The 25,397-nt window shown below is 38.9% G+C and overlaps 1 protein-coding gene across 1 annotated transcript in view; it reads right to left on the reverse strand.

Annotated features, from left to right (window-relative positions):
* STPG4 (sperm-tail PG-rich repeat containing 4) overlaps positions 1-25,397 on the reverse strand; it is a 45,777-nt gene that overhangs the window by 14,466 nt on the left and 5,914 nt on the right. Inside the window, 2 exon segments of the mRNA XM_049650226.1 lie at positions 13,948-14,002; positions 14,217-14,281. Of these exon segments, the coding sequence (XP_049506183.1) occupies positions 13,948-14,002; positions 14,217-14,281 (120 nt within the window).

Genomic DNA, 25,397 nt, shown 5'->3' on the forward strand with positions numbered 1-25,397 from the left:
CTCATTCTCAAAAGGGTTTAGAGTGAACTCAGTGAATGTCTGTGGGTCATACTATATTGCACCAGGTCTACAGGTCAGATTTCTGGTGATAGTAGGTTTCAGATACACCAACAATGAGGCAACCTGTCCTAAGTCAACAGGGCTCAAATGACACCACAACCTTACTGTGCAACCATACACAAAACACATTTCAGAAAAATTAGAGTTGTAAGGTCTTTAAAGTTTTTTTTAAGTTTATTTATTTATTTTGAGAGAGACAGAGATAGTGTGAGAAGGGAAGGGGCAGAGAGAGAGGGAGAGAGAGAATCCCAGGCAGGCTCCGAACTGCCCAAGCAGAGCCTGACCCAGCGCTTGATCTCACTAACCGTGAGATCATGACCTGAACCAAAATCAAGAATTGGACTCTTAACCGCCTGAGCCAACCAGGTGCCCTGAAGAGTTGTAAGCTTTTTTTTTTTTTTTTTTTTTTCAAATCAAAACAACAAATACATGAAAGAAAACTAAAGTAAACATCATGTCTCTGGGGGGAATTAAAAAAAATTTTTTTAAATGTTTATTTATTCTTGAGGGAGAGAGAGACACACAGAGTGTGATTGGGGGAGGGCAGAGAGAAAGGGAGACACAGAATCTGAAGCAGGCACCAGGCTCTGAGCTGTCAGCACAGAGCCTGACACGGGGCTCAAACTCGCAAGCCGTGAGATCATGACCTGAGCCGAAGTCAGACGCTTAACTGACTGAGCCATCCAGGAGTTCCTCTGGAGGAAATTTTTTAAATGGTGGAAAAAATAAGAAAAGATGCATAGATTTCATTCATTCATTCATTCAATACATTTTCTGAGCAATGTACTAGCCTCTGGGTATTGAAGAAGAAGACAGTCCCCCTTCCATGGAACCTACATTCCAAAAGGTGATGACAAACTCTAATTTGACGATACTAACATTTTACATTTTGAACTTCTCTCTAGGGGTGCCTGGTGGTTCAGTCGGTTGAACCTCCATCTTCATCTCAGGCTGTGATCTCATGGTTTGTGAGTATGAGCAGAGCATTGGGCTCTCTGCTGTCAGTGTGGAGCCTGCTTCGAATCCTCTATCCCTTCTCTCTCTACACCTCCCCTGCTCACTCGCTCATGCTCTCTCTCTCTCCCTCAAAAATACATAAACATTTAAAAATAATTAAATAAATAAACTCTCTATATAAAAACACAAAAGTAAAAGGCAAAATCCCTGAAAACCTTCAGCAAATACAAGTGCTAATATTTTTTCACTATAGAGTTTATACAAATCAACAAAAAAAGAATGTTAAAACGCTACCCACTCGATAACTGGGTAAAGACTATGACCAGAAAAGAATGTAGGAAGGACCGCAAGTAACTGATTAATAATTAGAATGTGTAGTCTCACATGAATAGACACTTTTCCGAAGAAGACATCCAGATGGCCAACTGACACATGAAAAAATGCTCAACATCACTCATCATCCGGGAAATACAAATCAAAACCACAATGAGATACCACCTCACATCTGTCAGAATGGCTAACATTAACGACTCAGGCAACAACAGATGTTGGCAAAGATGTGGAGAAAGAGGATCTCTTTTGCACTGCTGGTGGGAATGCAAACTGGTGCAGCCACTCTGGAAAACACTATGGAGGTTCCTCAAAAAATTAAAAATAGAACTACGTATGACCCAACAATCGCACTACTAGGTATTTATCCAAGGGATATGGTATGCTGTTTTGAAGGGGCACATGCACCCCAATTTTTATAGCAGCACTATCAACAATAGCCAAAGTATGAAAAGAGCCCAAATGTCCAACGATAGATGAATGGGTAAAGAAGATGTGGTATATATATACAATGGAGTATTACTCGGCAATCAAAAAGAATGAAATCTTGCCGTGTGCAACTACGTGGATGGAACTAGAGGATATTATGCTAAGCGAAACTAGTCAGAGAAAGACAACTATCATATGACTTCACTCATATGAGGACTTTAAGAGACAAAACAGATGAACATAAGGGAATGGAAGCAAAAATAATATAAAAACAGGGAGGGGGACAAAAACATAAGAGACTCTTAAATATGGAGAACAGAGGGTTGCTGGAGGGATTATGGGAGGGAGGATGGGCTAAATGGGTAAGGCCACTAAGGAATCTACCTCTGAAATCATTGTTGCACTATATGCTAACTAATTTGGATGTAAATTAAAAAATAAATTAAATAAAAATTTTAAAAATTGTGTAGTCTCAGATCCTAAGATTAAATTAAAATAATGAGACACCATTCTTTTATTATCAAATTAACAAATATTTTTTAAAATAATGATAAACAAAATTTATACCAATTTTTTGAAATGGGCATCCCCTTGATTGCTGGTAAAGATATAAATGAATGTGATACTTTTAAAAAAGGTTCAGCAATCTCGATCAAGAAGCTGTATATAATCTCTACCCTAGTAAATACCATTTGTGATAATCCATAAAAAATGATGCTCAGATTTAGAAAAGACTTTGTGTATTCAGTCTTATGTTAGCATTAGCCTTTTGATCTGAGTATTCAGTACCAGAGTTTTGTATAACAAAGTTGTGAATGTAAACAAAGTTGTCATAACACAGAAAAATTCTCCAATGAGCTGACCTCTTACAAAATTATATCCTATTCAAGGAGCTCCTGGGTGGCTCAGTTGGTTAGGTGTCTGACCTCTGCTCCGGTCATGATCTCAAGGCTGATGGATTAGAGCCCTGCTTCAAGCTCTATGCTGACAGCTCAGAACCTGGAGCCTGCTTCAGATTCTGTGTCTCCCTCTCTCTCTGCCCCTCCCCTGCTCATGCTCTGTCTTTCCCTCTCTCAAAAATAAATAAAAACATTTTTTAAATTAAAAAAAATTAAAAATTAAAAATTTAAAACAAATTAAAAATCATATCCTATTCAAATATCTCTCCCCACTTAACATTGGCATCCACCACTGCAGACAGGACAGTGTCTTTTTGAGTCAGTTTATCTGCACTATTCTTAAATGATATTTAACAATACATCACAAATAAAGTACAAATCCAATTCAAAGTGAAAATGCACATTTTACCCAAAAAATGCAAGATTTCATGAAGTCAAGGAAAGTGATGGAAAAGTACCCACATCACAGGAAAAGTCTTTGATAGACCAATGAGGACCCAGCAAAGTTAAGTTAGCTAACAAGAAGAAAGAGACAATGACAAGGATTGTGACGTACTGGCACTTCAATAAAGAATGATTTCAAATGTCAGAGGAGATGCCCCTGGGAAAACTGATGACACTTCAAACAATATTTTTTCTAAAATTTATCCTCTGTGATTTCATTAGAATGTCAAACATGAAGTGAAGGATGTCACTATACTATTATAAGACATTGTCATAAAAACTCAACACAGTCTCCTCTTTAACTTAGGAATGAGTATCTAGTTGCAATTATAGGATATTCTCCTAATTTTTAGTACAATTTTTTTAATTTTTTAACATTTATTTACTTGTTTTTGAGAGAGAGAGAGAGAGAGAGAGAGAGTGTGTGTGTGTGTGTGTGTGTGTGTGTGTGTGTGTGTGTGTGAGTGAGGCGGTGGAGTGGGGGGCGGGCAGAGAGGGAGACACAGAACTCAAGCAGGCTCCAGACTCTGAGCTGCCAACACAGAGCCAGATGCAGGGCTCGAACTCACAAACTATGAGATCATGACCTGAGCTGAAGTCAGATGCTTAACTGACTGAGCCACCCAGGCACCCCTAGTCCAATTTTTTTTTTTAAAGGAAAGACCAAATCAAACTTTATTGACTACTTTGAGATTTTGATTCTACTTAAAGTGGGTTCACGTTAATAGGTCTTTTGGGTGGGTCAAGTTCTACTTGGATACTGAAGGCTCCTGTATATGGAATAATTGAAAACAAGATTGACCATCAAGAGGGGAATGGTTGAGTAAATTATGTGATAATTTGATTATTTACCTAGTAAAAATAAAGTTTAAAAGGATTTGTAATAATATGAAACATATGCTAAGTAAAAAAAGGATATAAAATTATCATGCACCATGATCACAACTATGTTTCTATTTTTTTATTTTTTTTCACAACTATGTTTTTAAAACTGCACAGGAAAAAGGAGAAAATTAACATTATTGGTTGCATATGAGCAATGACAAAAACTGTAAACAGAATTTTCTATATTTTCCAAATTATCTATAATTTATTTATTTTTACTCTAACTTTAAATTTTTATACATTTTTACTTAAATTTCAAGACATTTTATTAAATTTATAGAGAAGTGTGGCTTTAAAAATCAACTGGAACCAAAAGTCTTATTGTGAAAAACAGAAGTCTGGTCTCACTCCTCTCCCAATTTCATTTCCTAAGACAACCAGTTTTGTGTTTTGTTTTTAAGAGTGTGTAACAGCACATGATATGAATGTGAACATAGCATTTCACTGAAATAACACTATCCTCACTTCACACAACTAGCACTCTTAGAAACACCTTTTACACATATGTCTTAGGCATACATGTCTCTGAGCAGGTTCTAAAGAGCCTAAGACAATGATTTTTAGCTCTTAACTGTTCTTACAGAAGTGACCTTATCACTAAATAGTGTGTTCATATTGATATTTCTTAATTTGTACTTTAAAGATTATCTACTGATGGCTTCCTGGAATGAATGAAGATATGGCACTTGCCCTGTCCACTATTCCTCTCTCCTCATCCACTCAAAGCAGCATTTTATTTATTTTCAAAGTAGCATTTTAAATCACTAACCAATGTTTACTAAATAAATATTATTCCTTGCAGAGCCAAGTTACATATTATGATTCCTTTTCTTAGATTGTCTTTCGTTTTACCTGGGGTTAATTAGTATCTTGTTTTTTTCACTTGTGCATTTTGCTATACATATTTTCTTAATATTTCTCATCATATGGCTGTTCTTAGATCCTTTTCTCCTTAAAAACATTCCTTCTGGGGTTCTTTAGTTTCTTTCTCAATGTGGATTGGTTTCCCTCTCAGCCTGCTGCACAGTGGTCCACCTGGGACATCTTTTAAGTGCTCTCCCAGGCTGGACCCACTTTGTCCTAGATCCCACACCTCCCTCCTCCTGGATTCACTTCTTTGTTTTTCTGTATTTTATCACCAGTGGCATATTTAAAAAGACTATTTGGGAGGCATTTTTTATGAGTTTTTGCATGCTGGAAAATGTCTTTATTTTATCTTCACAATTGATTATGTGGCTGAACACAGAATTCTAAGTTGAAAATAATTTTCCCTTTTCTCTCTCTCTGTGGATGCTAATTGAATTTAAAAAAAATCTTCCCTCAGGGTGCCTGGGTGGCTCAGTCAGTTAAGTCCAATTCTTGATTTCAACTTAGGTCATGATCTCATCGTTGGGGGATCAAGCCCTACGTCAGGCTCTGCACTGAGGGTGGAGCCTGCTTAGGATTCTCTCTCTCTCTCTCTCTCTCTCTCTCTGCCCCTCCGTCCTCTCAAAATAAATATATAAACACTTAAAAAGTGTATTAAAAAAATCTTCCTTCTATTCCCTGTGTTCTGTTTTCAACCAGGTTTCCATCCTTCTGTCTGTTTATATCCATCTCTCATTCGTGTTACAGGCTTTTCACATTTGCCTGGTGGAAGCTTGGGTATGTGGCTGGGATGTGTGGAGATCAGGCAAATGAATGGGGAGCCAGTCTTTTTCCTGGGGTTCCCTCAATGTCAGGATGTGGTTCTCTTTCCTCTAGGCTCATTGAGTTTTTCCAGAGGATAAATTCTACTAAACTTTTGCTTGAGGGGCAAGTGTCCATTTCACATTAGGAGAGGAAGGGAGCCTCCAAACTTAAATTACTCTCTGTATACAGTTTTGATTAATTCCCTGGTGTTCAACTAATTCCCTGTGTCACCTTACTTTCCCCCACCAAGTCCCAAGTCTCTCTGCAGTTCTACGAGACAAACAGGCTCCCGTCTCTTCTGCACCATCCCCTGCCTGCTTTTTAATCTGTGGCTTCCTCTACTTTCTATTATCTAAAAATTGTTGAAATCTCTTGTGTGCCAGTGTTTCCCTTTTTTTCTATTTATTCATGTGGATTTATGTATTCTTTTACTACCATTTTATTGGGATTTGAGAGTAAGAAGAGACTGCTGTATGGCCAATTTGCCATACTGAGCAGGAAATCATATATTACTTTTAGAATAGAAAATATAAACTTTAAATTCAGGAGCACCTGGGTGGCTCAGTCGGTTAAGTGTCCAACGTCAGCTCAAGTCATGATCTCACGACTTGCGAGTTCCAGCCCTGCATTGGGCTCTCTGCTGTCAGCACCAGCACTGAGCCTGCTTCAGATCCTCTGTCTCCCTCTCTCTCTGCCCCTCCCCCTGCTCGCTTGCTCTCTTAAAAATAAACATTTAAAGAAAACACTTTAAACTCAAATAGCTATTATGACCATAATTACATAAAGTAAGATATGCAAATTGATATTCAAATTTTCTACATAAACAGGAACTCCCATCTATTTAGCACTCATTCTTGTAGATTTTCTCTGAAACTATGCTACTTCAGTTATGTCAAAATTGGATCCTCTCATAAGAATCAACAGACTTACTTATTTTATAAAGAAAATGTCTGTAAAACTTCCCAACATAGCAACTCTTTGTGATTTTTATTTTTCTTTATTTTGCAGATGCTTTTATGGAATTATCTTGAGGTTGATATCAAAAAGTGTAACACATATTTTGTGTAGAGAACAAAGAGTAATGATATAAATATCTAAAAACCGGAACCCCTCTTTTCAGTTCCTTTCCTTTATCCCAGGTACTCTAATTCTTGTCTCATCTATATTCCTGGAGGATGAGGGGATGGGGAGGGAGAATCTAAATAGTCACTAATTCCTTAGTATGAATTGGATCAATATATTTCTCCTTCAAGAGCTTTTGCATTTAAAAGAGGGCATGTGAGAGACTCCTGGGTGGCTCAATCGGTTGAGCGTCTGACTTCAGCTCGGGTCATGATCTCATGGTTCATGGGTTTGAGCCCCACATCAGGCTCTGTGCTGACAGCTCAGAGCCTGGAGCCAGCTTCAGATTCTGGGTCTCCCTCTCTCCCTCTCTCTCTCTCTCTGCCCCTCCTCCACTTGCTCTCTGTGTCTCTAAAATAAGTAAATATCAAAAAAAATTTTTAAAAAAAGAATGGCACATGTCTCATGTCTCAGATCTTAGGCTTTCATATCAAAATCCTTACTATGGGGGCACCTGCCTGGCTCAGTCAGAAGAGCATGCAACTCTTGATCTCAGGGTTGTGAGTTTGACCCCTACCCTGGGTATAGAGATTACTGAAAAATAAAATCTTTTTTTTTTTAAATCCCTACTATGGAGTTTCATGCATGACTGCAGTGGGCAGTAATTTCCCTTCTTGACCCCTCAACTAATAAATGCCTCATGAAAAAGCCTTTGGATCCAAAGGCCGAGAAGACAACTAGCACTTTGGTTTCTTTGAGTTTGGCTTAGAATACAGGCTTTGAAGGGACAAGTATGGATGTCCCTTTCCTCATTCAAGCCTTTTCTTCACTCCTTATCTTTTTCTTCCACCTGGAATCAGCATTTGCTAAGAAGCTTACAAGTGAATGTATCAGAAAGTTCTGGAGATGGCTGGAAGGAAGAAGGTACATGTGCTTCTATCAACAGATAATATTAAACTTGTCATCAGTCTCTAATTTTGGATGTCATGTTTCAAGTCGTGTATGCTAAGCCATTTGGTCCCACACTAGTTCCTGTGTGCTTCTATGGGTACACTTTCTATAATTAATAAAATCACTGAGCAGACTTGCCTAGGTGTTTGGAAACAGAAGCTATGTTTTATTTTTACTTATTTATTTATTTTTATTTTTTTAATATATGAAATTTATTGTCAAATTAGTTTCCATACAACACCCAGTGCTCATCCCAAAAGATGCCCTCTTCAATGCCCATCACCTACCCTTCCCTCCCTCCCACCCCCAATCAACCCTCCATTTGTTCTCAGTTTTTAAGAGTCTCTTATGCTTTGGCTCTCTTCCACTCTAACCTCTTTTTTTTTTTTTTTTACCCTCCCCCATGGGTTTCTGTCAAGTTTCTCAGGATCCACATAAGAGTGAAACCATATGGTATCTGTCTTTCTCTGTATGGCTTATTTCACTTAGCATCACACTCTCCAGTTCCATCCATGTTGCTACAAAGGGCCATATTTCATTCTTTCTCATTGCCACGTAGTACTCCATTGTGTATATAAACCACAATTTCTTTATCCATTCATCAGCTGATCGACATTTAGGCTTTTTCCATAATTTGGCTATTGTTGAGAGTGCTGCTATAAACATTGGGGTACAAGTGCCCCTATGCATCAGTACTCCTGTATCCCTTGGGTAAATTCCTAGCAGTGATACTGCTGGGTCACAGGGTAGGTCTATTTTTAATTTTTTGAGGAACCTCCACACTGTTTTCCAGAGCAGCTGCACCAGTTTGCATTCCCACCAACAGTGCAAGAGGGTTCCCGTTTCTCCACATCCTCTCCAGCATCTACAGTCTCCTGATTTGTTCATTTTGGCCACTCTGACTGGCATGAGGTGATATCTGAGTGTGGTTTTGATTTGTATTTCCCTGATGAGGAGCGATGTTGAGCATCTTTTCATGTGTCTGTTGGCCATCTGGATGTCTTCTTTAGAGAAGTGTCTATTCATGTTCAGAAGCTGTGTTTTATATTCTTCTTATGTGTTTACCTACACCTACTACCACGCTTGAGGCAAGTAAATATTCAATAATATTAATAATTTGAATAATTTGGCCAAAAATACTGTTGAAATTGAATGAAATCGTATGGTGTAGGTTGATTGGCTCTCGAAAGTTTGAGTTGATCACTACTGAGTCTGAGATGTCAATAAGAACTACGGTCATTCATGGGTGTGAAAAGGCAGTTTGAAGAATAAAACACTTTGGGTTATTGACTTTATTTTTTAATTTTGGGGGGGGGGCGGTTATTGACTTTAGAGTGTCCTTGCCCTTTAAGAGGGAAGGGAGCACGCTGATAAGATGTCTCATTTGCATTGAATAGTCAACAATACCAACCTGGCATTGGGGCCTCACACACAGAGCCACCCAAAAGAGCTGTATAGAGTAGATGAAAGAATTTCTGTTGAAGTCAGCTAGACTCAGTTGAGTCCGGCATTTTACAAAGAGACTTTGCTGAGAAAAGACTGGAAGTTCTAATATCCTAAAGGTGTCCCAGAGAAAAATATGGCCAATTAAGAAAAGCTAGTGTAGCAAGTCTCCCAGCTGGAGCCTAAGCTGCATCCATCCATTGTTAAGAATCTTAGATGATCAGGGCCTAACAGGCAGGCTGGCAGATGGACCTCCCAGGACAGAGAAGCTCCCTGCATGTGAACTTATCCTACTGCGAAAAGGGTCCAACCTGGGCCCACAAACAAGCCTTAGTCATCAGTGAGGAATGGTGACGCCAGAGACAACACAATGTCTGCCACCTGGATTTGACCCCTGATGAGCTGTAAATGTCCAAAGGCACTAAGCAAGTCACTTGATCATGCTCACGCACTAGGCAGTAGAGCTTAGAGCCCAGGTTTTGAGGTCACTATAAACAGGGTCTAAGTCGCAGCTCCATTTCCTAAAAAACCGTGTGACCTCTGGAAACTAACTTCCATTTCCTGACCTGTGAAACGGAGATGATAAATATTACCTCACCAAGTTGCTGCGAGGAGCACCTGCACCAGGAAACAGTCAATGAATGATGGTTATCACCATCAAAACCAACCCTAATAGAGTACAGTTGACCCTTGCACAGCATGGGGGTTAGGGACACTGGCCCCCAAGCAGTGGAAAATCCATGTATAACTTTGGACTCCCCCCAAACGTAACTGCTAATAGCTCACTGTTGACTGAAAGACTTACCAATAACATATACAGTCAATTGGCATGTATTTTGTATGCTGTATGTATTATATATATTGTATTCTTATAATAAAGTAAGCTATAGAAACAAATGTTATGAAGAAGATCATAAGAAAGAGAAAATACACTTACAGTACTGTACTGTATTTACTTTAAAAAAATCCACATATAAGCGGACCCACACAGTTCGAATCTGTGTTGTTCAAGGGTCAGCTGTAGCTTATTTATAAAGTTTCTTCCAGTTCTAAGAGTCCTAAACAGTTCTGTGATCATAATGTTAATTTCTAGAACAATTAAACTGAAAGATGAAATCAATCAAATTGAGTTTTTCAGATAAAGGTCAAGTGGCATATTGTAATGGCCTAAAGATTATTGCATTGGTTTAACATTTGAGAATGTTCTCCTGGTAGGCAGCATTTCTGTACCATACTCAACACAGTGCACCAACATCTCCCACTGTTGGGATCAAAGGAGTCTGCTTTCTGTAGTTTACAAGTTTGTGGATCTAAACCAAACCCACATTCTGCTGTAGGAATGCATGTTTAGGACAGACATGAATCACAGCCCTGAGCTATTTCTTTGTGTTAGAACATTTTCCATGAAAGTATTCTTTTCACTTTGTTGAAGGACAGGATGTTCTAAATCAGTGAATCACATTTATTTATAAAATAGAATGGATGAGGTGACATCAATGAAAATGGCAGAATAAGGATCTCCAAAAATCTTCTCCTCCATAAAAGCGATGAGAACAAAGGCAAAGACTGTCAGAATCAACTGGCTTGTGCTATTTCATATACAGGGCTGCTTTTCCCTGCAGGACACATAGCCTGAACTAATATCAAATTATTTTTGATTTGAGCCTCTTTACTAATAGTAAACAAATTATTATTAGCTCACAGCATTCATTTAAAGCATATATTTCAATCCGGGAGCCTGGATGGCTCAGTCGGTTGAGCATCCAACTTCAAGCTCAGGTCATAATGTCACAGTTTGTGAGTTTGAGCCCTGCGACAGGCTCTGTGCTGACAGCTGGGAGCCTGGAGCCTACTTCAGATTCTGTGTCTCCCTCTCTCTCTGCCCCTCCCCTGCTAGCACACTCTCTGTCTCTCTCTCTCTCTCTCTCTCTCAAAAGTAAATAAACATTTTTAAAAATTTTTAACAATATATTTCAGGGGATATAGAGTATTACCTAGCAAAAAAAATCCATGTGTCTTGACTTCTTGCTGCCAAAGCCAGCCAGACACATTCATCTGTCTCTGTTCCACCTATCAAATAAAAAAGGCATAACTATCCACCCCCCATTCCACACACACACCCAAGAGAAGAGACAATAGCCAGCAGAGATAACATATCTGGGGTAGACATGAAGCAGTCTGGAGGAATGGTACCTGATATGGCTCAGTGGGGAGAGCTGAAGCCCACGCACCTGGAGAGGGCCTGCCAGAGGAGCAGGCTGATTTGCTCCACAGAACCCAAAAGAAGGTCAGGAATTTCAGCCCTGAGGAGCCCCTGTGAGGTGGGAATGGGTGGTGGGGGCTGAACACAGGAGGGCCGGTAGACCTCTCCTCTCTAGGTCCCTCTGCCTCACGCCCTTCCTGCATCCCAGGGTGTGTGTTGGCGGGGGGAGGGGGGGGGGCGGGGGGTTCATTCCTGGGAAGACTGCACCAGAGAATTGGACTCAGGAGCCCCAGGCACTCTGAGGACAGGAGCCTTCACTAAAAACAGGAATTGAGTGAGCTCTTTACACACAAAACGGTGAGACCTCCCAGCCCCTTCCCCGTCTCAGCATCCAGAACACCAGCAACTGGCCTATACCCAAGCCAGAGGCTGAGGAGTCATTTTGAAGCTACTGATATGTCCGGGAGAAAAGGTCTAGGGACACCCAGAGGAAAAACCATGCCCTCCTCCCATCAATCCACAGTGAAATCCACTGGACATAATCTCTACCTATATTTGTGTCCTGTGCCTGCTGTGACAAGTTACTATAAATTTGGTGACTTAAAACAACAGAATTTTATTCTCTCATAGTTCCAGAGGCCAGAAGTCTGAAATCAGTGTCACTGGACTAAAATCAAAGTGTCATCAGGGATACCTCTGGAGGCTCTAGGAAAGGATCTGTCCTCACCTCTTCCAGCTCCTGGTGATGGCCACCTTCCTAGGCTTGTGGCCGCATCACTCTAACCTCTGCCTCTGTGGCCACATTGCCTTCCCCCCTTCTCAATCTCCCCCTGCCTTTCTTATACAGACACCTGTGATTGCATATAAGGTCCACTGGAAATCCAGGATAATCTCCCCATCTCAAGGCCCTTCACATAATCACACGGACAGTTTCTGCCACATGAGGTAACCTTCACAGGTTCTAAAAATTAGGACACAGACACAGCTTTGGCGCCATTATTCATCCAAGCACACCACCCACATACAGACAGTTTTCAATTAACCTTTTAGCTTCTCACACTTCTTTTACCTGTTTTACTTTTCTATTGATGTTTCTCCTATAGATTGTTTTTTTTTTTTTTATTAAGTTTATTGATTTGGGGAGAGAAAAAGAGGGGGGAAGGGACAGAGAGAGAGAGAGAGAGAGACAGAGAGAGAGAGACAGAGAATCCTAGGCAGCCTCCACACGGTCAGCATTGGTGGAGAGCCCAATGCGGGGCTCAAACTCATGAACCATGAGATCATGACCTGAGCCGAAGTTGGATGCTTAACCGACTAAGCCACCCAGGGGTCCCTCCTATAGAGTGTTAAGAGAAGTGTAGATAAGGCTGTCAGCCCTTTATCTGCCATGTATGTTGAAAATATTTTCCTAATTCCTGTTTACTTATTTACAGTTTGTTTTCTGATATACAAAAAAATTTAAATGTGGTGGAATCAAATCAAATACTTCTTTTCCTTTGCAGTTCATCCATTGCTATTACTCAGAAAATCTACCTTATCCTAAAATTAGATATATGCCAATATGTTTTCTTCTGGTTTTATGGTTTCAAAAGTATTTAATTCTTTAATCAATATGAATTCATTTTAATATGTGGTATGAGGAATCTAACTTAATTTTCTAAGTTATTTCATCAATTGTCTAGCATAAAATAGCTCTTCCTTTTTCCTACTGATTTGACACAGCATCTTTATCAAATATAAAAATCTCACATAGTCTATGGTCTGTTTCTGAACTCTGTTATCTAAATTCCCCTTTTGGATGTTCACTGTATGTTTCTCTTCCCCTGAGTTTCTAGTTACAAATAGGTAATTCAAGTCCATCAAATCATCCCTAAATAATTTCATATTTCCTTAATCCTTCAAAATGTTTATATAATTATTTATTTTTTGGCATCCTACTAGTTAGTTATCTAAAGGAGTTCATTTTTATCATAACACATGTACATATATTTGGAAACTTGTAGAAACAGGTAGGTAGGCATTTTCACACTTTGGAAAGAAACCAGAGACAGATACTTTTCCTTCTTGCTGTTAATATAATGATCTATCGAATATCTCCGACTTTATCAATCAATTAAATCAATAAATGCCATGTGTCAGCTATTTTTCTACATGTTATGTAAACAGGACAAAAACAGACAAAAATCCTCACTTTTATGAAGCTTATATTCTAGTGAGGGAGACAGATAAAACAGGAGAGATTAATGTTTAAGTGTAATGTATCAGATAGTAATGAGCAATATGGAGAAAACAAAACAAAATAAGGAAGGGGCACAGAAAATTCTGAACAGGTGACCAAGGATGACTTCACTGAGAAGGTGATAGGAGTCAAGACTTACAGAAAGTAAAGAAGCCTTTACTTTTATTCTATAACTCGACACAAATGGACTACTTACACTGAAATCCCTAGTATATCTTCAGATATACTTTAAGTACATATTAAATCAATTACATTAATCATTCATTGCTTATCTACTACAGTGAACAAAAGGTTAATCTTGATATCTCAAAATGAACCATTGCATGTTTTAAACATCAAATTCATCAGGAGTTATGTGTCTACAATATACTTACAGGAGTGAAGCAGCTTGTTGGAAATCTTTGAACTGCAGAACGAAATACGAAGCTCCTATATTAAAAAAAAAAAAAGGTGATATTCTAAATCTGTTTTTTAATGTGAGAACTTTATTAACTTATTCCCTATCTCTCACTAAATATTTAAAAATGCTAATCTGGATATGATGGGCATAAATGAGGTTTAAAAGCCATTAGTATTGGTTAAGTATGTAAATAAAAAGGCATGAGTGAAATTATTAAAAGCAACTTAATAAGTATATAATTACCTGGAAGCGTGCTTGGGAACTGGTGCAGGAAGTAGATCGTATTGCCCTGGTGAAAGCTTAACTGACTACACAGAATGGACAAGGACACCAAAAATAGATTAATACAGGTCTCAAGCTCACTTTATTACCTGTCATTCATAATCCTTTATTTTATGAGCATACAGCATTATATAATTTATTCTCTATCTTAATAATGGAAAAAAATACATTTTCAAAGGTGGAGCTTCAAAACATTCAACCAATGCTCACTTTTCATGGTAAATTTTTTTTTAATGTTTGTTTTTGGGAGAGAGAGAAAGACAGTGAGTGAGCAGAACAGGGGAGGGGCAAAGAGAGAGGGAGACAGAGGATTCAAAGCAGGCTCCACAATGACAGCAGAGAGCCCAGTGCAGGACTCATGAACCATGAGATCCTGAACCATGAGATCTCATGAACCATGAGATCATGACCTGAGCTGAAGTCAGATGTTTAACCAACTGAACCACCCAGGGCCCCTTCTTCATAAATTTATATGACAGTATGCCTGAGATGATGCATAGAAAAATTCTGTAAAATTGATCATATTTTAAATGTACTAGATTCAACGAATCCATTTCAATTACCATTTAGTGAGCCTGCTCTGTAGGTAAAGAACTGTGCTGGGTGTAATGGGGAATACAATAGTCCCTGACCAGCAGGAGTGAGAAGGCACACACATAAACAATTCTAATATAAAATACTATAAATAAAATTATAAAAGACAGACTGAGGGTAGGAAGAGATTAAACCCAACTGAGTGACCCACAGTTAATATCACATACTCAATGGTGAAAAGCTAAAAGCTTTCCTCTAAGATCAGGATAGGATAAGGCTGCCCACTCTCTCCACTCCTATTCAACATAGCATTGGAAGTGCCAGCCAGAGTAATTAGGCAAGAAAAAAAATAAAAAGCATCCAAATTGGAAAGAAAGAAGCAAAACTGTTCCCATTCACAGATGACATGATCTTATACATAAAAAATCCTAAAGACTCCACCAAAAAACTGTTAGAATAAATAAAATCAGTAAATTTACAGGATACCAAAACAACTTACAAAAATCAGTTGAGTTTCCATGTACTAACAATGAACTACCATTTTTTAAAAAAAATTTTTAATGCTTATTTATTTTTTGAGAGAGACAGAGAGAGAGAGAGAGAGAGACGGAGAGCAAGCCGGGGACAGGCAGAAAGAGAGAGAGGGAGAGAGAGAGATATCCCAAGCAGGCTCCATGCTGTCAGCACAGAGCCCTCGATGCAGGGCTCAAATTCACCAACTGTGAGATCATGACCCCAGCCAAAACCAAAAGTTGGATGCTTAAATGATTGAGCCACCCAGGCACCCCTAACAATGAACTATCTGAAAAAGAAATTAAGAAAATAATCTTATTTACAATAGCATCAGAAACAGTAAACACTTAGGAATTAATTTAGCTAGGGAGGTGAAAGATCTATAAACCGAAAACTGTAAGACACTGAAAAAAGAAATTAAAGAAGGCACAAATAAATGCAAAGATATCCTGTGTTCATGGACTGGAAGAATTAATATTGTTAAAATACCTATACTACCCGAAGCAATCTACAGATCCAATGCAATCCCTATCAAAATTCCAACTGCATATTTCATACATATAGAAAAAACAATCCTAATATTGATATGGAATCATCTAAGACTGCCAACAGTCAAAGCAATCTTGATAAATAACAAAGCTGGAGGCATCACACCTCCTGATTTTAAACCATAGCTATAGTAATCAAAATAGTGTTGTACTAGAATAAAAACAGACATATAGACCAATAGAACAGAGTGGAGAGTCCAGAAATAAACCCACTAATATTGAACAAGAGCACCAAGAATACACAGTGGGTAGAGGATAGTCTCTTCAATAAATAGTAATGGGGAAACTGGATATCCACATGCAAAGAATGAAACTAGACCCCTATCTTACACTGCTCACAAAAATTAATTCAAAATGGACTGAATACTTAAATGTAAACCTGAAACCACAGACTTCTAGATGAAAATACAGGGAAAACCTCTTTGACATTGGTTTTAGCAATGATCGTTTTGGATTTTTTTTTTTATAAATTGTTAATATCCAAAATACATAAGGAACTCATACAACTCATGAGTTTTTGTAGCAAAACAAAAACAAATAATCTGATTAAAAATTAGCAAAAGACCTAAATTTTTCTAAAGAAGACATACAAGTGGCTAACATGTACATGAAATGGTGTTCAATGTCATTAATTGTCAGGGAAATGCAAATCAAACTAAAATGAGCTATCACCTCACACCTGTTAGGAAGGCTATTATCAAAAAGATAAGAGATAACAAGTGTTGGTCAGAATGTGGAGAAAAGGAAACCCTTGTGCACTATTGGTAAGAATGTAAAATTATACAGCCATTATAGGAAACAGTATGGAGGTTCCTCAAAAATTAAAAAATAGAACTACCATATGATCTAGTAATCCCATTTCTGGGTATATATCCAAAGGAAACAAAATCATTATCTAGAAGAGATATCTGACTCCCATGTTCACTGCAGCATTATTCACAAATAGCCAAGCCAGGGAAACAACCCAAATATCCACTGATGGATGAATGGATAATGAATACATATGTGATATAAATTATATATGTGTGTGTGTGTATAAATGAGCATAATATCTATTTATCTATCTGCCTATTTACCTACCTACCACAGGAATATTATTCAACAATAAAAAAGGAAATCCTGCCATTTGCAACAACATGGATGAAACTGGAGCTCATTATGCTAAGTGAAGTAAGCCAGAGAAAGACAAATACTGTTTCATATCACTTATATGTGGGATCTAAAAGGGTACTCATATAGGGGCACCTGGTGCGCTCAGTTGTTGGAGTGTGTGACTCTTGAACCCTGGGTTTTGAATTTGAGCCATACATTAGGTGTAAAGATTGCTTTAAAAATAAAATCTTAAAAAAAAAAAAAAAGAAAAGGGTACTCATAGAAACATAGAGTAGAATGGTGGTTGCGAGGGTCTGGGGGTGGGGAAATGGGGAGACGAATGTCAAAGGGTACAAACCTTCAGTTACTGGATGAATAAGTTCTGGGGATATAATGTACAGCACAGTGACTATAGTTAATACTGTATTGTATCCTTGACAACTGCTAAGAGACTAGATCTTATGGGTTCTCACCACACACACACACACACAAAATACTAACTATGTGAAGTGATGGATATGTTAATGAACTTGGTGTGGTAATCATTTCATGAGGCATGCAAATATATGCAATTTTATTTGTCAGTTATACCTCAGTAAAGCCAGGGGAAAATAAATAAATAAATCCATCTGGGTGATCTAAAGATGGAGAAGACCGTGAGACTTGAGTGCGGTTTTAGGGAAGGCAGGACTTCCTCGAGGGGGCCACGGAAGGGCATTTTAAGGAGGAATGTTGCAGAAGAGATTGTCTCTCTACCTACTGCCAAACTTACTGCAAACTACCTGGGTGACTCCATTGTCCCTGGATCTTCAGATAATAGCCCGGAAGTGTGTGACATAAGGGAGTGTCAGGAGCTGGTGCACACACAGAGTGGAACAGAGAAGGAGAAGCCAGGGGAAGACTGACCAGACCTTCAGAACTGCCTATGTTGAAGGAGTTGGCAGGGAGGAGTTGTATTAAGAAATCCTGGGAAGAATCATTCCTTGAAATGAACAATCTCTTCCACCCCCTATTATTTTAAAATCAGATTTAAAAGTATAATACTGCCTTTGCTGAAAATGAGGCATCCATATCCTGGCATCACCTGCCACATGGAAGTTCAGCCATTCTATCTCACCCCACAGCTGTCTTTCACATCCTAATACAATTTTGATTGCAGAGGCAGCTTTTTGTGGATACAGTGATAATAACCGTAAATACAGATTTTATGATGAAATTTATACATTGTCCTGATGCACCTGTGCCTTCTTCATTGCTCACTCGACATAATAAACACCAAGGAAACATGTGTTTGTTTGTTTATGACACCATGGAAGCACAGGAATGTATTTTAAGCAGGCAACTTTCTTGGGGGCCACAGCATTTTATTTCTTGATTTTGATGATGGTTGCATGTATATTTCCTTTCTATTTACTTTAAATTGTGCATATATGGTTTATGCTCATTGTTCTTGTGCTCTCTCTCCTTCATGCACATATACACACATACAGAGGAAGAGAAATGAGAAAGAGAACTGAAAAGTTAAGAAAAAAATCTTAAGCAGCTGTTTATTCTTCCATATTCAGCAATCACAAAAGATTTACATAATAAAGTACTCATGGAAAAACTCTTAGCATTAACCTAGAAAGGAATATTGGTTACCCATAGCTTCTATATTTATCCTATTTTATTTGGCATTGGCCATTCTTTGCTATTTGATATAGCTGAGAGAGGGCTGATTTTTTTCCATAAAATCTTAAATAGCTGCCTTACATAAGAGACTGTTTCTCTGTGCATGGCTGAACTTGTTGCAAACTATCTGGGTGGTTACATTATCTTTGGGTCTAATGGAATATATATGTATATATAACTCAAAAAGAATGGATATGTGTGTATGTATGTATGTGTATGCATATGTGCACGCACACACACACATACACACAGACACACACTTTCCTAATTCCAACATATGCTTCTGAGTTCTTCATTTGTAAGATACGGCTCAGAGAATATAGACTATGTGCCCATAAAAAGACCTGACTAGCTAATTGTTTCAATTCACATTGATTAGGCACTCAGAAATCTTACAATCTTGGGATCATAAAATAGGGCAGGATCTCAGTGTGGATACTTAAGTCAGTTGGGTGGTACCAGCATCATCAATGTCAGAAACCTGGAATAAGTGAAAAAAAATCCATCTCTACTTATTAGGTCCTTGGTGTGACAATATTTTGAAAACCCAGATCTATAAATAGGTGGGACAGAAGGAAACAGATTTTTCACTCCTTTAGAATCCCTACCAGAATAATCATAAGGTGAATGAAGTGAATGGGCTAGCAGGTGCAATATTTTTAAGCACTATTGGTGGAAATTTCACCAAATGTATCTCTGAGAAGTCAAGTCTCTTATGTCATATGAAAGTATCACTGATTCACTGCTCAGACTTGGGTCTGAGAAATAGACAACATAGGACTTTCTCAAAAAGAAGTCTGCCTCATGATAGCAATGATATTGTTCTTAATTATGCCAGTATCTTGTAGTTTTCATCAGCTCCAAAAGAACCCTAAGAACTACAAATGCGTCCCAGTCCCTGAGAGGGGTTCTCCATATCCATTTTTCAAAAATCATTTTCATTAGCTGTTTTCTTGACTTATTTGCATATTTGGCAATTACTGCCTTGCCTTGCAGATACTCTCTGAGAACTTAACCTCAAAAAATATTTGCTAAATGAGCCAACTCTGAGGGCCACTTTTTAAATTTAAATGAACAACGAACTGTCTCATCTACATTTTGCTCTTCATTATCCCAACATTTACCTCTTGAGTTCCCTACAGTATTACTTGCCAGCCCCTCTTTGGGTGCAACGTTTCTCTCTGTTGATATTTTGCTCGATGCAAAACCATCCTATTGAAATTTCCATCAGACATTTCTTTTACCATGGTACGCTTTTCATATTAACATGTCTTCAGAGATAGCATCAAAGCTATAAACACAGCTAAGAACTATCAATGTATCAACCAGATTTTCTCAACCTCAGTCTCCCAATCAGCTGTTCAAGGATGTCTTTTGAACACATTAGAATGGATCCTTTGGCTAATTTCTAAGTTAACAGGGGTGCCTTTCCAGCCTGGCCCCCTCCTTACGATATGGGGATGGGGAGAGGCCGGATCACCAAGTTTGTTTCCTTTTACATGAGCGTCATCTTCTAAGGCTAAAGCTAACCTAGACAGAAGTTTCAAGCAGTTTTAAATCTTGCTTGTGATTTTCACTGAAACGTTCCCAACCTAGAGGAAGTAAATAAGAGAAGATTTAAAATGGAAAATGTAATGTAACCCTCACTTCTCAAGAGGAAACCAGTTAATGATTGCTTAAGTACCTCTCAAGAAAAGGAAGGATGCATTTAACATTATATATATGTATATTTGATTTTATTCATACAAATGGGATTATACTATAATATTTGTCTGTTCCTTGTGTGTTTTCATTTAATAATATATACCTTGGAGATACTTCCATATCAACACATATAGATTTACATCATTATCTTTAATGGTTGCACAATATACCACTGTATGGATGTACCATTATATAATTAGTCCTCTGATTAAATAAAATTATAAACAATGCTACAGTACTGTGTATAACATCTCATTGTACTTTTGTAAGACCATTTGTAAATTCCTGAGAATGGAATCCCTTACTATGTGCATTTAAAACACTGCTAGAAACTGACAAATTACCCTCCAAAATACTTGCAATAATTTGTATTATACAGTGTATGAGAATATGCTTCTGTACCCTCTTTGCCAATAATGGGTATCATCAAACTTAAATTGTTGGTCATCTGACAGGCAAAGAATTGTGTCTAGCTGATTTTGTTCCTTTGTAATTATTTCATTATTAGTTGAAGCCAAGAATCACTTTATGGTTCTGTGTGTGTGTGTGTGTGTGTGTGTGTGTGTGTGTGTTTAGTAACTGGTATGCCTGTGAATTGCTAGTTCACATCCTTTGTTCATTTTTAAAACAGACTATTTCTTTTTTTTTTTTTTTTAATTTTTTTTTTCAACGTTTTTTATTTATTTTTGGGACAGAGAGAGACAGAGCATGAACGGGGGAGGGGCAGAGAGAGAGGGAGACACAGAATCGGAAACAGGCTCCAGGCTCCGAGCCATCAGCCCAGAGCCTGACGCGGGGCTCAAACTCACGGACCGCAAGATCGTGACCTGGCTGAAGTCGGACGCTTAACCGACTGCGCCACCCAGGCGCCCCAAAACAGACTATTTCAATTGGATTATAAGAGAACATGACTCATTTTTACCCTTTGATGCAAGAGTGTTGAAGCCACACAATTACTGACTCATTGGCTACAGACTGGGTCAGAGTCACCATCTTCTCCCTGTCCTGTGCATTGTAGGGAAACTCGGGAACAGACTTTGCTGACTTCAGGTTATTTGGAAGTTCCCATAGCATATTGATTTCAAGTTTATACTTAAAAATTTTCTCATTCGAGTCATTTAATTCATGTTTCTAGTTGAAAACATAAACAGCAGATGTAAAATGGCACTGGACGTACGATATCCTGTAAGATGGAGCTGCAGAATAGCACAATTTTTCTTTTCATTTTTTTGAGAGAGAGAACATGAGCAGGGGAGGGGCAAAGGAGGAGAGAGAGAGAGAGAGAGAGAGAGAGAGAGAGAGGCTCTTAAGCAGGCTCCACATCCAACTCCAAGCCAATGCGGGGCTCAATCTCATGACCCTGAGATCCTGACCTGAGCCGAAATCAAGAATCAGATGCTCCACCAGATGAGCCACCCAGGTGCCCCTAGCACAATTTTTCTGTAAGAGAATTTTGGCAATGCATCTCCAAAGACTTAGATACATATATACCCTTTCCCCAACAATTCCACTCTATGACTAACAGCAGAAAATGGTTGAATATATTAGGATATGCCATATAGTAGAATACTACTATGCAGCTATTTAAAATGTTGTAGATAGGGGCACCTGGGTGGCTCAGTTGGTTAAACATCTGACTCTTGATATTGCCTCAGGTCATGACCTCTCAGTTTGTTAGATGGAGCCTGCTCAGGATTCTGTCCCCTCTCTCTGCCCCTCCCCCCACTTGTGCATGCTCGCATGTGCACTCGTTCTGTCTCTCTCTCTCTCTCAAAATAAATAAATAAACATTTAAAAAATAAAATAAAATGATGTAGAGAATATATAATGGTGTGGAAAAGATTCAGTCTATTTCTAAGGGGAAAAAACAGATCTGGTTTCTATTTATAGCAAGCTAGGTTATTTGGATAATAAACTTTCCATTGCAGATGACTACTGGAAATGAGGAATAAAATATTAAAAGCAAATAGAGTTTTTAAAGCAATATGCAACTGCTAACAATACAATAAGGAATCATAAGAACCACAAGCCAAGACATAGCAAAAAGCCAGAGAGGCACTGTGGCCTAGTTTTGCCCAGAGGAAGTTTACTAGTCCAGACCAAACTCAGCAGAAGAACCGAGCTGTGTCTGAGGGACTGAGGGAACTTCAGAGTTCTACAAGGATCCAGAGGTCAAAGCCTGGGCCCATCAATGATGGTGATCTAATGGGAGTCCTACCCACAGGACTTAGAGGCCCTAAAAGAGCACTTCGTGAAAGTACACTCTCCCACATCACCCAATGTTAAGGGTCTGTAGAAAGAGTTGCCATGGTGCTAAGCAGAATTGGAAGAGGGGAAAAAAATTCATCGTTGAGAAAGTATAACCCTGGGGTGGTCCCTTTCACAGATTCCAGTCCAAATTCCCATCATTGGAACGATCCAAGAACATATAAGCAGTGCATTTCAAGTGGCACCATACTGGTAGCTCCCCAAAATATCAGCAGAACCAAAAGCTGAAGGAAAACACTTCCATCTTGGATCTTAGGATCCATGAAAACAAGTTTTGAGGAGCAATGAGCAAATACACATAGTCAAAGAAAATCGCACATCAAAGGAAACAAAGAGAGTAAGTCCCAGTCAGAGTTCAGATATTTGGGTAATCATTCATTCATTCCACATTCAACAAATATTAACCATCAGACACTGTTCTAGAGGCAAAGATGTAACAGTGAACAAAACAGATAAATATTCATGTCCTCATGAAGCTTCATTCTCATGGGAAAAAACAGACAATAAAATAATAATAATAAATATAATACATAATAAAATAATAATAAATACAAAGTGCAAGTAAATTATATAGTATATTGGTTGCTATAGGTGCTAAAGAAAAAATAATAAGGCCAGGGTAGGGAAGGTCAGGAATGTCAGGTGGCCAATTAAAAATTTTTTTTAAAGTTTATTTATTTTTGACAGAGAGAGAGAGAGAGAGAGACAGAGACAGAGACAGAGCATGAGTGGGGGAGGGGAAGAGAAAGAGGGAGACACAGAATCTGAAGCAGGCTTCAGGATCTGAGCTCTCAGCACAGAGCCCAACACAGGGCTCAAACTCACAGACTGCGAGATCATGACCTGAGCCAAAGTTGGACGCTCAACTGACTGAGCCACCCAGGCACCCCATCAGGTGGCCAATTTAAATGGGGCTCATTGAGAAAGTGACACTTGAGGAAAGGCCTGAAGAAGGAGATGAAGTGAGCCATGCAGATAACCTGGAATAAGAGCATTCCAGAAGAAGGAAGATCCAGTGCAAAGATACTGGGGTGGAAGGCCCAGCTCAAGAAGCAGCCAGGAGGCCAGTGGGGCAGGAAGAGAGTGAGAGAGAATATAGTAAGATGAAGCCACTTCACAATAAACCTGTTGACCCTGAGGACAACCACTCAGAGATCACGCCCACTATCACAAAGGTTCTCAATCAGGAAGGAGGTGGATTAGTTTGCTGGTTGGTTGGCTGGTTTTATTACTGCCCCCCTCACCCCCAGGGAACACTTGGAAATGTCTAGAGACAGTTTTGGTTGTTGCAACTGGGAGGGGGAGATCGATAATGGCATCTAACTAGCTAATGGAAACTAATTATCCAGGAATGCTGCTCAACATCCTACAAAGCTCAGAAGAGCCCCCACAACAAGGAATTATCCTGTCCTAAGAAACCCTGAATTAGACACACAAGTGCAGAAATCAAAAAGGCAGTTCAATATATGAATCTGGAGTTTAAGAGAGAAGTCTGGGAAGAAGATATAAATTCGGAAATCTCAAAGCAATGGATGGTGTCCAAAGCCCTGGGACTGAATGAGATCACCAAGGGAGTGAGTGTAGATAGGGAAGATGTGTGAGTGCCAGGGACACTCCAACATGAAGAGGTGAGGGAAGAGGGGCTGAAGAGGTGAGAAGAGAGAACAAGGGTTGAGGAAGAGGAGTTGGGGCATGGAAAGAGGGGAGATGTGAGATAAAGCCACCCACAAGAGTGGCAGAGAACACACACTTAGGGAAGTCCATTCAGTGCCAGGTGAGGTGAAGAATTTAAAATGAGATGAGTCATTCGGCTACATGGATGCAAGTACAAAGTTCCCAGAGGCTTGGATTTAACCAGTGTTAGATCCCTGGCCTTGCCAGACAAATAAGATGAGCCACCATGGCAAGGGAACTGAGGGTGTACACAGGGAGAAACTCTAATGATTAACTTGGAACTGCAGCTTTGCAAAGACAGAAAACATCAGAAAGTCAGAGGCAGTGAAAAGGAGGATCCACGGATTACAGATCGGGAGGATGGAAAAACTGTTGGGTTGGGGTGCTAGGGTGAGCGAGACAGAAGGTTAGGAGAGGGTGATAAAAGTGGGTTGCACACAGTTGAGCTTGGGGAGAGTTGAAATGATGGATCTTGAAAAACTCTAAGGAGTCAGGAGCTGAGGCAGAGGAGAAATCAAGAAACCGAGAAGCCAGATTGTTGGAAGATCATGTACGGGTGTCCTGAAATCATGACAGGAGACACTGGTGGTGTGAAGGAGCTAAAATCATCCAGAAATGAGGGAAAGGAACCCAGGGGCTAGCAGAGGATGAGCAGTGACCGGGCAAAGGGTAGGTCATCACACTACAGATGGGGAGACACATGGCCCCACTTCTGTACATGCCCTACAATAATAATCTATTATTTCTCAAAAATAAACACAAAAAGAATTATTGTAAAAATTGAAGGGCCATCTCAAATACTCTTTGGAAAGAGCCAGACATAGATGAGTATACACACACATATGCATGCACATGTACACACACACACGTACGCACATATATATATGACAAGCATCTTTGATATAGACTCTCCAGTGAATTACATGCTTCAGAATAAAGGTGTTGAAAACTGTAAAAACGTTCTTACAAATAAAAAGCAGCACTAATGGGTATAAAGTGAATATACTATTAAAAATTGTGAAGCTGGAGAATGTCGTTCTGTCTTAATAAATAACAACAATGTATATTCTATTTACCTCAAATTCAAATTATTATTATACTGAGTTCTGGTTTTTTAAAAGCCAGAGTTCTGGTTCAT

This window comes from Panthera uncia (genome assembly GCF_023721935.1).
Source record: "Panthera uncia isolate 11264 chromosome A3 unlocalized genomic scaffold, Puncia_PCG_1.0 HiC_scaffold_11, whole genome shotgun sequence".
Taxonomy (NCBI): domain Eukaryota; kingdom Metazoa; phylum Chordata; class Mammalia; order Carnivora; family Felidae; genus Panthera; species Panthera uncia.